The sequence below is a fragment of the Schistocerca gregaria genome, chromosome X, assembly GCF_023897955.1.
Source record: "Schistocerca gregaria isolate iqSchGreg1 chromosome X, iqSchGreg1.2, whole genome shotgun sequence".
NCBI lineage: Eukaryota > Metazoa > Arthropoda > Insecta > Orthoptera > Acrididae > Schistocerca > Schistocerca gregaria.
The window spans coordinates 34,621,796-34,636,009 of record NC_064931.1 but is presented as its reverse complement, the minus strand read 5'-3'; the positions used below and the strand labels follow the sequence as shown (position 1 = coordinate 34,636,009).

At 43.5% G+C, this 14,214-nt stretch overlaps 1 protein-coding gene across 1 annotated transcript in view; it reads right to left on the bottom strand.

Moving 5' to 3' along the window:
* The window catches only part of LOC126298156 (histone-lysine N-methyltransferase 2D-like), a 989,658-nt gene that overhangs the window by 714,251 nt on the left and 261,193 nt on the right, over positions 1 to 14,214 (bottom strand). The window contains exon 3 of the mRNA XM_049989466.1: positions 5,366 to 5,450. Coding sequence (XP_049845423.1) covers positions 5,366 to 5,450 — 85 coding nt within the window. The remainder of the gene's footprint in view (positions 1 to 5,365; positions 5,451 to 14,214) is intronic.

Genomic DNA, 14,214 nt, shown 5'->3' with positions numbered 1-14,214 from the left:
AGTGGGCAGGACCCTAAAAACAGTGTGACAAGAACAGCAGGCACGAGTTCCCCAACATCGTAGCAATGTCGACTGGATCACACTTGAAAACTGTTGAACACAGCTAAAATTTGTGTATAAGATGGGGCATAGAGTTCCCGAGAACCGTCAGGAACAGATTACTGGCCTCTCTGTTGAGACCTTAAATTGCGATGCATCGTTTAGCACTGACACCATACCATAGTAAACAGAGACTTACATGGTTTATAGCCAGTGTCAGCTCAGAAATCGAGTAGAATTTTGTGAAGTGCGGTGATGTGTCTCCCAGCTGTTTGTGGAGGTCACATGGACGCCATCGTGTCCGTAGACGACCGGTGAAAGGCCACAGAAAGCAGCGATATTATAGACCCACTCTTGTCCAACTTCTGGAATCATGATGTAGAGAACTACTGTATATGGCAGTAGGGCTGATTTGGTAATTCTTGAAGGTAAACTAAATGTTCACGGGTATATGGGAAATATGTTAAACCGTGTTGTCGTATTTTAGCTCCATGGCACAAGAATTCCAGTGCATTAGTTCCCACATGTCATGCTTCTTATTGATGTTTTCATTAGCTCCGAAATTAAGAAACAATCTGTAAATGAGACGGAAAGAAACAGGTGATGTAGAAAAGAGACTGTCAACGCACAAAGGGATAGGCGACATTGTTCTGAAGCTACAGGTTGTCCGCCCGTCGGAGCTGAGGTAACTAATTGCACCATGTGACGCTAGTCAGGAAGCCGGAGCCAAAAGTGGGGTGGCTCGTTCTAATCAAACGTGTGCCAACACAGAAATTAAAACCCTGATCGCGCCTCTACAACTGAAATCAGTAGAAACTGGTCATTTTTGCGAATGCTGAATGGCGCCGCTAACCGACACAAATATAGAAGGTAATCGTGGAACACTCCAAGCGCTACCGATTGAAAATCATAGACTTACAAATTCCTACCACTCACTCGGGTTCATTTTTATGTTATATACAGTTTTCCAGCATAGCACGGTCTGCATTCTGTGTCATATTCAATCTTGTAAAGTCATCATCCAGTTATTCTATTACATATAAACAGCGTTTCTTTTGGCAATAGTTAGTCAGGTATAACTGTGTTACGAAGCATTATCAAAGGTAATTATCACCAATTTATAAACCTTTAAAATATATTTGATCAGTTTTTTTGTTTTTTTACAATGCTCATCACAGTCATTTTGGTTATTAATATTCTATTTTTGATGACTGTATAGCATATCGTTCTAGAGCCTAATGCAAACTATTGGTGCTATTATTTTGCGTTTTTATTTATTCGAATATCATTGCCCAAGACTGTGTTACTTTAGTTTCACTGGGAATTAACTAATATAATGTTGTGTTTGAGTAAATTCATAGGTGATCTAAAATCATTAATTGTGTTACACAATCCTAATATTTGGGTTTAATGTACCGTGGACGACAAGTTCATTAGGCACGTAATCATGCTCGATCTAAAAGGAAGCGTTTAGCAGTTGAAAAGCCTAGGTACGTAGTTACATCACGACAGTAATGTGGCTGAATAGAAAATTATCACTTAACATCCAGTGACTTATAGCAACTTTTAGTTCTGGCCTGGCTTCAGCCTTCTCATATTCTGTGATCAAAAAGCCTGTTAAAAGATGTATGTCACATAAATCAGTCGACTGGGAAGGGGGTCTCACATGGAAGATTTTTGGAGTACGGTCTTATCGTTTGAATGACTCAAGATTTGGTCGAAAAACAACTCAAAGTATCCCATTAGTCTTCTCTGCAAACAGCATACTACACTAATTCATTGCATACTGCCTGGCGTACATGACAGTAGCTACATTCTTTGTTGTATATCTGGCACATCTGTCATTAAGTTCTTTTCACATCAGTGTTGACTCGTAGTTAACTAAATACTAAACACACTTGGTAGTGTTTTACATCGGCGTGATTTAAATGATATTTAGACCTTTGCAAGTGAAATTCAATGGTAATATGCTGGTTAGCGTTTAGTTTGCAAACGGTTTGTCGCCTGTCTAGGGCACGGTGAAAACTTCATCACCTAGTACAGAGATGACGTTATCAGATGAAGAATTAACTACGAGAAATTTCTGTGGAAGGTGAATGCTGTATTTGATGTTCACAGAACGAAAGCAAATGGCTTTCACAGAAAAGTTTTTAAGGTTGTTAAATAGTTTAACTTATTTATGTAGCCATTTATTTGGGCGCATTACTTATTACACTCTGCAGTAACATTAACGTGACTATCTGTCGAAAGCCTGAATAACATCTTTTTCAGTGCGAGCCTCTGCGAAACGTGCACGAATGGAGTCAGTGATGTTGTGGAAGTTACCGATAGAGATGTGGACCCATGCCGATTCCAGGGCAGTGGCCAGCTGCGCTACGTGTCTCGATTGAGATTCGATGGCGCGTAGAGTTCGATCGACGTGGTCCCACAAATTCTCGATTGGGATTAAATCTAGGGAGTATGGTAGCCAGGGGAGCAAGGTAACTCAGCCCGGTGCTCCTCGAACATACACTGCGAGTTGTGTGACACGTTGGATTATCCTGCTGGTGGATGCAATCGTGCCGAGGAAAGACAAATTGCATGTAGGGTTTGACATGGTCCCCAAGGATAGGTACATACACTACTGGCCATTAAAATGGCTACACCAAGAAGAAATGCAGATGATATACTGGTATTCATTGGAAAAAAATATTGTACAAGAACTGACATGTGATTACATTTTCACGCAATTTGGGTGCATAGATCCTGAGAAATCAGTACCTAGAACAACCACCTCTGGCCGTAATAATGGTCTTGATACGCCTGGGCATTGAGTCATCAGAGCTTGGATTACGTGTACAGGTACAACTGCCCATGCAGTTTCAAAACGATACCACAGTTCATCAAATGTAGTGACTGGCGTATTGTGACGAGCTAGTTGCTCGGCCACCATTGACCAAACGTTTTCAATTGGTGAGAGATCTGGAGAATGTGCTGGCCAGAGCAGCAGTCGAACATTTTCTGTATCCAGAAAGGCCCGTACAGGACCTGCAGCATGCGGTCTTGCATTATCCTGCTGAAATGTAGGGTTTCGCAAGGATCGAATGAAGGGTAAAGCCACGGGTCGTAACACATCTGAAATGTAACGTCCACTGTTCAAAGTGCCGTCAATGCGAACAAGAGTTGACCGTGACGTGTAACGAATGGCACTCCATACCATCACGTCAGATGATAAGCCAGTATGGCGATGGCGAATACACGCTTCCAATGTGCGTTCACCGCGATGTCGCCAAACACGGATGCGACCATCATGATGCTGTAAACAGAGCCTGTATTCGTCCGAAGAAATGACGCTTTGCCATTCGTGCACCCAGGTTCGTCGTTGAGTACACCATCGCAGGCGCTCCTGTCTGTGATGCAGTGTCAAGTGTAACCGCAGCCACGGTCTCTGAGCTGTTAGTCCATGCTGCTGGAAACGCCGTCGAACTGTTCGTGCAGATGGTTGTTGTCTTGCAAGCGTCCCCATGTGTTGACTCAGGGATCGAGACGTGGCTACACGGTCCGTTACAGCCATGCGGATAAGATGCCTATCATCTCGACTGCTAGTGATACGAGGCCTTTGGGATCCAGCACGGCGTTCCGTATTACCCTCCTGAACCCACCGGTTCCATATTCTGCTAACAGTCATTGGATCGCGACCAACGCGACCAGAAATGTCGCGATACGATAAACCGCAATCGCGATAGGCTACAATCCGACCTTTGTCAAAGTCGGAAACGTGATGGTACGCATTTCTCCTCCTTACACGAGGCATCACAACAACGTTTCATCGGAGAAACCGGTCAACTGCTGTTTGTGTATGAGAAATGGGTTGGAAACTTTCCTCATGTCAGCACGTTGTAGGTCTCACCACGGCGCCAAACTTGTGTGAATGCTCTAAAAAGCTAATCATTTGCGTATCAGAGCATCTTCTTCCTGTCGGTTATATTTCGCGTCCGTAGCACGTCATCTTCGTAGTGTAGCAATTTTAATGGCCAGTAGTGTATTTGTGCCGATCCACTGTGCCTTCCAGAATGACGAGATCACCCAAGGTATGCCATAAGAACATTCACTTGGCCATAACGCTCCCTCCGCTGGTCTGGACGTTTCCGACGACTGTTGCAGGGAGCTTGCTTTCAGACGATTCACGCCATACACGGTAATGTGATTAGTTTGAGAAGTCCACCTTTCGACACTCAGCGGACCTCCAGCTGCGGTACAGTCGTGCAAATTTCAGCATTCATCGCCGATGAACAGCAACTAGCACGAGTGTATCAACAAGGCGTCCGTTGCGTTCTCCCATACGCAACAACGTTCGCTGAGCGGTCGTCGGTAGCCCCTCGGTTAATCTGAGCGGTCAGTTACTCAAGACTTGCACTTCTATTCGCCGGTACACTCATCAGCAGCCGTCGTTCATCCGTGTCATATATGACACGTGGCGCACAGCTGCCTAGTTGCCAGCTATCGGTAGCACCATTTTATCGTGCACGGTATACTTTAACCACGACGGCACGCGAACAGTTTACAGACTTAGCCTTTTCGGAAATGCTTCCACTCTTGGCCTGAAAGCCAATGATGATGCTCTTTAGGACGCCAGACAAATCGCCTCGTTTCCGCATTACGACAATGACTGCACTGTTTCAGTTGTTTTTCAACCTCACTGACACTTATATCTATATCACTCATATTTGCAGTAATGCGAGAATTAAACTAGGACCGTACTCCTCGATCTTCCTTTCTAGATTCATTTGGAAACGGATGTCAGTACCTTTGTTTCGCTCTGTGGCCCTCATTTTAGGTTACTGTGTCATCCATGAGTGCCTAGAAACTAGCGTTGGTGTCGGTGATCGCCTTTATATGTGACCAGAATTTCTTAGCGTTTTTTGAAATGTCCTTCGGTAAGCTTCTGCTACGGCAGTTTTTGAAGGCTAGTGGCGGCAGTAACTGAAGACGACCCTAGGCTTTGCTAACTGCGAGCTAATAAATTGATAGTGACCACAATTTAGAGTTACTTGTTCAATTTACGTGCACGGATCTCACAATGGCAGCTAAGTTTAGTCCAGTTTTAAAATGAATTTTCTTCAATTCACGTTCAGTACAGACATCGCAGTGTCATTTCCTATACCAATGGCTGGCAAGAGAAATAACGAATTTGTTTTTCGTATCGTAATAGAATAGAAGCGGGAATTTGTGCGGCAAAAAATTCAGAGTACAAGAATAACGTGTGCCCACCCGTTCCGTCTTCCCTCCTCCTCGTCTGGAAAGATAAGAAGACAGAAATAGCAGGCATACCGACAGCGTGGCTTACCTCTCTCTGGCGGCAGTGGGAGCACAGCTTCGGCGGGAAATCCATTCCGCGCCTTGCTCCAAACTCTGAAGGCAGCTCGAACTCCCTGAAAAGCAGGTAGATTATGAAGAAAATTAGAAAATAACATTTTCCTGATACATCATTTAAAAGCTACAGAGATATACCTAAAGAACGCTTGTTTTTGTCCTCCGTAATTATGCTCTTACGGAAGTAAATTTTCCAAACAACAATGCAATTCTTAATAAAAATATTTATAAATCGTTTTACGAAATATTTTTACATCACTGATGAAATTTTACACATTTATTCATTCGCTGTGTGCTACATGAACTCTTAGATGTAGCATTTAATTCAGCGTAGCCATCATCTGAGAGCTCCTTCCATTATATAGCATGGAATCCAATTTTTTTTCTGTGCACCAATAATGCATGTTTTGTTGCTTATTCTTCTAAATTCTTGGAGGAAGTTATAGTATTCTGGTATAGTCGTATACAAGATTCATTAAACAAAAACATCATTCACCTTTCCTACACCATGATGCTTATTTTTAGTTTATCCACTATAATGCAGAATTGAGCAAGTGTGTTAGTGAGTTATATTCAGAAAAGCAGGGAAGTAGAAAAGAGAGAAATGATGATTTGTTGGATTGTATGTTTTAACCGAGTTTTCCTCCTGAGGCAAATGATGCGCGGTCCCTTCGAGACTCTGCCCAAACTCCGAAACTGTATATGTTTCGGAGAAAAGAAAATGTCCAGAGAATACGTTAAGAGCATTTCTTCGTAGCGTCTCGCAAACAAGTTTCTGCGTTGTTGGTTGATAAAGAAAAGTTAGTGTGCACTCTTGTACGACATCTTACATTTTCCTTGTCCTTCCTTTCCTCCTCCTTCTCCTTCTCCTCCCCATTCTTCTTGCACTTCTTTTTCCCCCTCCTGCTGTTGCAGCTTCTTCTGCCTAGTTACCTTTTGCTACCGTCGTGAAGAGTGACTCCCTATATCGCTTAAGGGAAATGGTGGGTGGGTTTCTTTAAAAATAACACCGCCGATTCCTTCCCTAATCCGAGCCTGCGCTCTTTCTCTGATGACCTAATTGTCGATGGGATGTTAAGCACTAATCTTCAAGACTTTCTTCTTCCACAGAGCCCACTCATCCAACTCCTGCCATCTCTACGAACATCTAGTGCAGACAGGTCTTCTTTTAGTGGCTCCCCATCGTCGAAGAGGCTTGACTACGACTTGAGTTTTGAGCTTTTCTTATAGACCTTCCGGATCGCCACATCGAGCTTCATCCTCACAACGTGAGGCCTTGGTGGATTTAAGGAAAAATCACTTTCGCCATCTTGACCAGTTTATCAGGCATTCTTCACCTTTTTTCAAATATTATTTTACATTAGATCCACAACGAAACATTTCAGCAACGGCTTCTTTATTCACTGTCATTAGGATGCCAAAACAAGACCATGATTATAAACAAACACCTGAAAATAAAATATGATATTTACATTAGCACACATTGCGGAAAAACCCAAAACAAGGCCCATAAACAGTGTATTAAAGAGATAGCCCTGTGAAATAACATCAGCGATCGCAAAAGAGCCCCAACATGGCACACGAGGTGTAATCGTTAGCGGAAGTGCGAACTTAAAATGCTTTCGATATGAATTGTAACACTGAAATGACAAGAAAGAGAGAATAGATTTTTTCTTCTTTTTCTTTTTTAGATGGAAGCTTTGCACCTATAGAGGAACTGCCTCTAATTATTAGACCAAACCCACTAGATTCGTTTCTGACGTAGAGTTGCTTGGAAATCATAAACACATTTAAAAAAAGATATTTATAGAATCAATGTCGGAATAAGCAAAATAGCTTTACAGAATAAATCGATAAAACTGACACGCATTCTGCTGAGGATTTAAAAACAGATTTCCGCAACTTGGTACTGATGGTAACTGGGTTACAGTCCTACGCACTCCATTTCGTAACGGCAAATACCGGTCACGGATCATGTCTTAGTCGTGGAAAATATTTAGCTGAATCTTCTGAATGCGGAATCTATGATTAAAAATTGATTCTACAGTCATTGGGAAATAGAAGGTCTTATCACTTCACTTCTGTCTGAGTCCGACCTGTTTCCAATCTAGCATCGCAGCTGGTTCAATAAATGACGTCTCAGCTAGTCTAATGAGATCGCTAAATTTTCTCAATCTAAAACTGTCAACAGCCATCCTAAACTCGAGGTGTCTTTTTGCAGAGTTCAGATTATGAAAATTTATGGTAACGTAACTGAGTTTTATGGAACAGCACTATTTTAAAAATACAATCGATTTTTGTGTTAGTTGCGTTTTCCCGAGTTTCTGATTTTTGTGTTATTTGTCATATTCTTGGGAAAAAGTGTAAAATGGACAAAACGCTCTGAAAACAATGGATTTTCAAAGAGAAAAGCGCCGACATTGTGCATCCAAGCCACTAAAGGGTGTTAACTGAATCATGAAATATTTTATCACATGAAAACCTGAAATAAATATCCGAAGCTAATGAACATAACGCTAACGCGGGACGGCTATAGTTACCTGGACCATCAAACTATAAACAGTATTGTCAAAGATTTGCAATACGAAGCACCAGGATAGCAAGTAACATATTACTTCTGTATATTCTTAAACGTGTCTCTTCATCAACTGTTCCCAAGGACACGAGCTGCTATTATATCCTGTATCGTATATGTTGATGGATTAATACCAACACATATCGCAGTAGAAGAGAAAGGAGTTAAAAATATTTATGATAAAAGTATTGTGTAGGACTAACAGTGGACTGCAGCGTCGAATACATTCTCTTGAGATTTGGAAACTATTGCCTACATCTACCTGCTATCCGAGATTGTTTAGAGTTCAGGTCGACTTCCTTTCTTCGATCACTTAATAGTGACGCTACAGTAGGGAATATTGCAGAGGAAAATTAGTAAGCATCATATTGTTAGATAGAAGAATGTATAGGCCTGTCTTTAACTGAAATTAAACACTACTGAGCAAGATCTCTTTAAAGTGTGTGAGCTCTACTTCGTGGTTGACGCATTCCATGACAGAACAATAAATATCATGTCATGTTTCGCAGTGTAATGAAACGCAAGGAAAGGGACGGTAAGTGAACTGAATTATTACAAGTGACGTAAATGTACTCTATTTCTATTGACATGTGAGTATAATGAGGAGGACCTGTTGTAAAACGAAACTTCCAGACTAACAGGAAGAGACCGATGGCTTTCTGTGTCACCATAACAGGAATATTGAAACTTGTGCCGGTTTAACCTAAAATACAGAGCCTGGGAAATGTTTGAGGAAAGCTTCGTTATAAAAATCGCAGAGTTGCTTTAAAAGTGCTTCAAATAGTTATTTTTTTTTCTTTCATTTTCTAGCACCTAAAAAAACTGTATACTTGTATTGTACCTGCAGTAGGCATTAGAGCTTTGGAGCTCCTACATGCAGAACCGCTACAGTGAAGTTTGGAGAGTGGAAGTGAGGCGCTAGTAGAAGTGAAGCTGTGAGTCTTGCCTGGATAGCTTAGTCCGTAAGTGTATTAATCAACTAAGGCCACGTTCCAGGCTTGGCCCCGGTCCGACACGCTGTTTTAATCTGCGACGAAGTTTCAAAAAATTGCACATTCCGCTGCAGATTGAAATGTACATTTTGTAGCGTGAAATATTTTAGAACTGAGCTGGTTAGTCTTATCATCAACTGATTCCATTATGTCGGATGTGTTACTGGAGTTGAAAAGTTGGCAGAGACATCATAGGGAACAGTGGTCGGACGAGACGTTGCTTAAGGATTCGTGCGCCACTTCATTACTGATATTTTTGTGTTAAATACGTTGACTAAATTGACGTTTACGATAATTTAGTAACATAGCATATACACTAATGTGATCAAAAGTATTCGAACACATATTAGTGGCCATTTACGTGAGGTGTGTCCATCCCTTGCCTTTAAGACCGTTTGAATTCTGCTGGGGACACTTTCAACGACGTATCTGAACGTCCGTGGAGGTATGGCAGCTCATCCTTCAAACGGTTAAATGATTCATATGGCTCTGAGCACTATGGGACTTAACATCTGAGGTCATCAGTCCCCTATAACTTAGAACTACTTAAAGCCCAACTAAACCAAGGACATGACACACATACATGCCCGAGGTAGGATTCGAACCTGCGACTGCGACCGAAGCGCCTAGAACCGCTCGGCCACTCCGGCTAGCCCATTCTTCCTCAACTGCTGAAACCTGATAAGAATGTCATGTTTGACACTGCGATCTTGACCGAAGTCGTCGTTCTCATTCATCCCAAAGGTGTTCCATTTGGATCAGGTCGGGAATCTGTGCGGATCAGCCCATTTCAGGGACTTCATTGTGTATAAACTAATGCCCCACTGATGCTGCTTTTTATGAGGTGAATTTTCACACTGATACAAACTATCATCGTCACATAACTGTGTCCCTACTGTAAGCAGTGCACAGAGCTGTAAATTGTGCTCATATCCTTCTCCATTTAGCGACTCCTTAAGCACAATAAGGGGACCACACCCTAACCACGCTAATACCACCTCCTTCGCTCTACACTGTTGGTACTACACATGATGGCAACTAACATTCTCCAGGCAGCTGCCAAACCAAAGCCATTCGGTCCGATTGCCACAGGGTATAGCGTGATTAATTACTCCAGATTACTAGTTTCCAATCATCCACTGTCCAGCTGCAGCGCTCTTTACATCACTTCAAGCGGCTCTTAGTATTGACGTGTGACTTATAAGGAGCTACTCGAGAATCATATCCCACTGTTTTTAACATCCTAAGCACAGTTATCGTTCTAGCTGACCTGCTGGTAACACTTTGCAACTAAGGAGTGTTCTCTTCATGTGAGTTTTTACAACCACCCTCCGCTACGTTCAACTTTCACTGTCCGTCAGTACAAGAGGTCAGCCAAGGTTCTTCCTTCGCGTTCCCCTTTCATAACCACATCACTAACAGTCTGAGGTCATCAATCCCCTAGACTTAGAATTAACTAACCTAAGGACATCACACACATCCATGCCTGAGACAGGCTTCGAACCTGCGAGCGTAGCAGCAGCGCGGTTCCAGACTGAAGCGCCTAGAGCCGCTCGGTCACAACGGCCGGCCAAACAGTCACCTTGGTCAGCTTTAGAAGGGTTGAAACGTCCCTTCAGGTGACATTCTGTAACTGCCTACGTTCGAAGTCACTGTGCTCTCCCGACCGGCCAATTTAGACAATACAACACTCCCCTCCTCCTCTCCGCCCTCCCCCCCCCCCAATAAAACCAGCGGGTCTACCCCTCGTGACATATTGTGGTCAGTTTCGCATTACATAGGAGTGTCGGGACGCTTCTGATCACATAGCGTATATAGGACTTGTTAGACTACGGATAGTAACTTAGAATTCCTTTTCCAGGGTGAACAGCTTGTTGACATTGCTCCTGTTCAATGCGTCAGCAGAAAATTTTGGCGTACATTGTACCGTCAATAAATATTTGTTGGACTGATTAGCAAGGTAGACTTCTACAAGTTCTTTCTTGAGGCTTAAGTATTCAGCCGTACATGTAATAATTGCTATCTGGGTGTGTATTATTATAACTGTCGGTCCTACGTGACGTGCAGCTGACTTTCAAATTGCGCAATGTGGAGGGAATAGCATTATAAGTACAGATTAATTAACTTACTATACCTAGTTATGCCGTCTCCATATTTAAACTTACTATCATTTAAGAAACACAACCAAGTCGTCACTCGTGGGAATAATAATTTATACAAGAACACCGGCTCCTCCGGAACGTTTAAAAGAGTTCGCAAGTGTGGACCGTTGCGGGCGTTGAATTCTAAGCATTCATTTTTCAGCTGTCATGGCAGGTGTTTCGGTTTAGTGAGCATGCATGACTTCCATAGTCAGATGCTTCATATCAAATAGCAGAGCCAGTAGATAACTGGAGATGGTGTTTAATAAACGAGGCTGATTTCCCGTGGGTTACTGAAGGCAACAAATTCCATTTGTTGCTGTGAAAACTTGAAGTGAGGTGTTTTTTACATTGAACTGTATTCCCAGTTCGTCTTTGTGGAGATTATCGACGGAAGCTGCAAAAGTGAGCTGCGAGCAGTAAATGAAGTATTAGTGGACTAAATTTCCCAACCCTGTGGGCGCGCCTCGGAGTCTTGCTTAATGCAGCTAAATTTGGTAAGAAATTTCATTAGTTTTAACGGAGCAAGAGGCCTTTTGACCCAGTCTCGCGGGGAAAAGCAATACTGATGGTCATTATTCGAGCTCACTGAATAGTGTGCGTAGCAGTGCACGAGAAAATATGAGGGGCAACACTTTGCGCAAGTTGTGTCGATTCTAGCGACGAAAAAGAAGCTTCGAGTAAGACACGCAGACAGCGCTTCAGTCACTATAGCGCGAAGCGGCCAAAGAATGTGAAGCAGCAGCAGTGAGGCACTTCGCATCTCTGGATTCTCTTTGAGTAGTTCTTGCGATGAGTCCATCCCAGAATGTGAGTTCGGCAGTCGTAGCTACGTCACTACGATATCACCCTCGGCTCAGTGACGCTTCAAACAGCGAAGTGCTGACACGTGCGAAAAAAGATCACAGCTCACACTTTCATTAAGCTGTAAGATCAGTTAATGATATCACAGTGCCACCAAACTTCACCAAAACTCTGCCCAACACAATCTACACATGTCACAGGATGAGGAGGAGGTAACAGCTCCTCTCACCCACGTTTCACCCTTTCTTTTGACATGTCTACAATGGAGGTCGGAATTACGACACCCAGCGTTGAAATCACGCGCTTTTTTTTAAAGGGTGGTCTACAAAAGCATTTCAGACAAACCCCCGCTCAGAACGGGCATGAAAAGGCCTCAGGGAATGATACTAACGGCGTCAATGAAACGACCCTTTTGGCTCGGGCGTTTATTCCCACACATTTCACAATGGAAAATGGCAGTACGCAGTGCGATGAGCAACAGGAAGATGTTCTTGACATCCTTTCACAGTGTTGGTACCCTAGAAAGCTCCAGCCCCTCTCTAAGGACAATGTGGGGCTGCATCCTCGGTGAGCGTGATCACATCAGTTCCAGCGTCAAGTGAAGCGCCGGCACAGCAGGCGGGAACGTCAGAGCAGAGAGGGCTGGCAGACGACGTCAGCCAAGTGCACGCTGACCGACCCCACTCCAGGACGAGCGCCCTCCACACGAAGAGAACGCCTACCCGCGACCCAGTACTGCCAGTTCTACGACTTCTACACTGGCATCGAGAATAGGCATTTGTATATCAGTGACTTAGGAACTGTATTGCTTCACTTGCATCAGAATTGTAAATACTGAAGAGATTTCTCATTTTGTCTGTCGCCCATTGCCTGCGACTCATCTGTATTTCGCAGATGCGACACATATGTATTTCTCAAAGTCAAGTATTGTCATTTATTTTCTGCAATAAAAACTCATTAATACAATTTGCTTGAATTGTTGTCTAGCGATCCGAGAAAGCAGGTTTCCTAGGCATCCCATGTTTGACGAGTATACAGGATACAACAACATCCCTTTGGAGTGCAGCGAGATCGCAATTTTTGCTCTCTTGTATAGGATGGAATCACTAGTGACCACTCGTAGGCCATTAAACGAAATTTGGAAGTCGTAAGAAGTAATAAAGGGTTCTTACTCTTTTTCAATCCTCTTGTTTTCACCCTCCTGTGGCGTAATCACGCGGGAGTGCAGCATTAAGATGTGCGTGAGCAAAACGGGAAATGGTCCCTTTAAGACCCCCGGTTCGGCAACAATCTCGGTGCCACCCACAGAACAACATGAGCAGTTTACAAATGTACCTGTCAGAGTCTGCGGCTCCAATTCAGCCTGGTGGCTACTCCAGCCCCTGAAGGTAGGCAAACGGCTCCCGGGGGTGTCGAAGGAGTTGCCTAGACTTCAGGTACTAGAGCAGCTGCCAGGCTGAATTGTAGTCGAAGTTTCTGACGGATACAGTTGTAACGAGCACAATAAAGTGCGATCACGTCCAAGAGATGCAGATCCACAATGTCATTAGAGAAGTGTTGAAATGTGCGAGGATGTCAATAACATTTTTCTGTTGCTCATCACACTGCGAACTGTCGCTTGCGACTGCGAAATGTGTGGGAATCAATACCCCAGGGAAAGGGGTTGTTTCGTTGACGTCCTTAACGCCATCTCCGGAGGCCTTTTCGTGTCAGTTCTGAGCGGCGGTGTGTCTGAAATGTTTTCCTCGGCCACCCGTAAGAAAACCACGTGTTTCAACGCTGGTTCTGACCTCCATCGCAGAAACGTCAAAATAAATGGTGAAATGCGGGTGAGAGGGGCTGTAACGATCTTCTCATCACGTGACACGTCGACAATGGCATTGGGCAGAATTGTGGAGAAATATGGTGCCAACGTGACATCATTATCTCACATTACAGCTCGCATGAACTGCTGAGTTGTGCACTTGTTTCGCATGTATAGACAAATCGCTGTTCCAAGCGTCGCTGAGCCCGAGGGTGACGCCACAGGCCGCCACTCTTTTGCAGCATTGCAAAGGAAAGTTTCAGGCACCTTTGAGCGAAATTTCCAACTGAAATGCCGAAATTGGAAACAATTACGGCTTTCGCTAAAATAATCCTTTAATTTTGTTGTGCAATGTAGCTTTTGGCTTCTTGTGAAGTCGCGAACGCCTCTGCCCGGACGGACAGTGCTACGACAATGAGTTACCCCTGCACATGCTGTCTGGTGCGGCCACGTTTAAACGATTTCGCACAGTGGCAGTGACATGTAACGTATAACATGAGATAATTC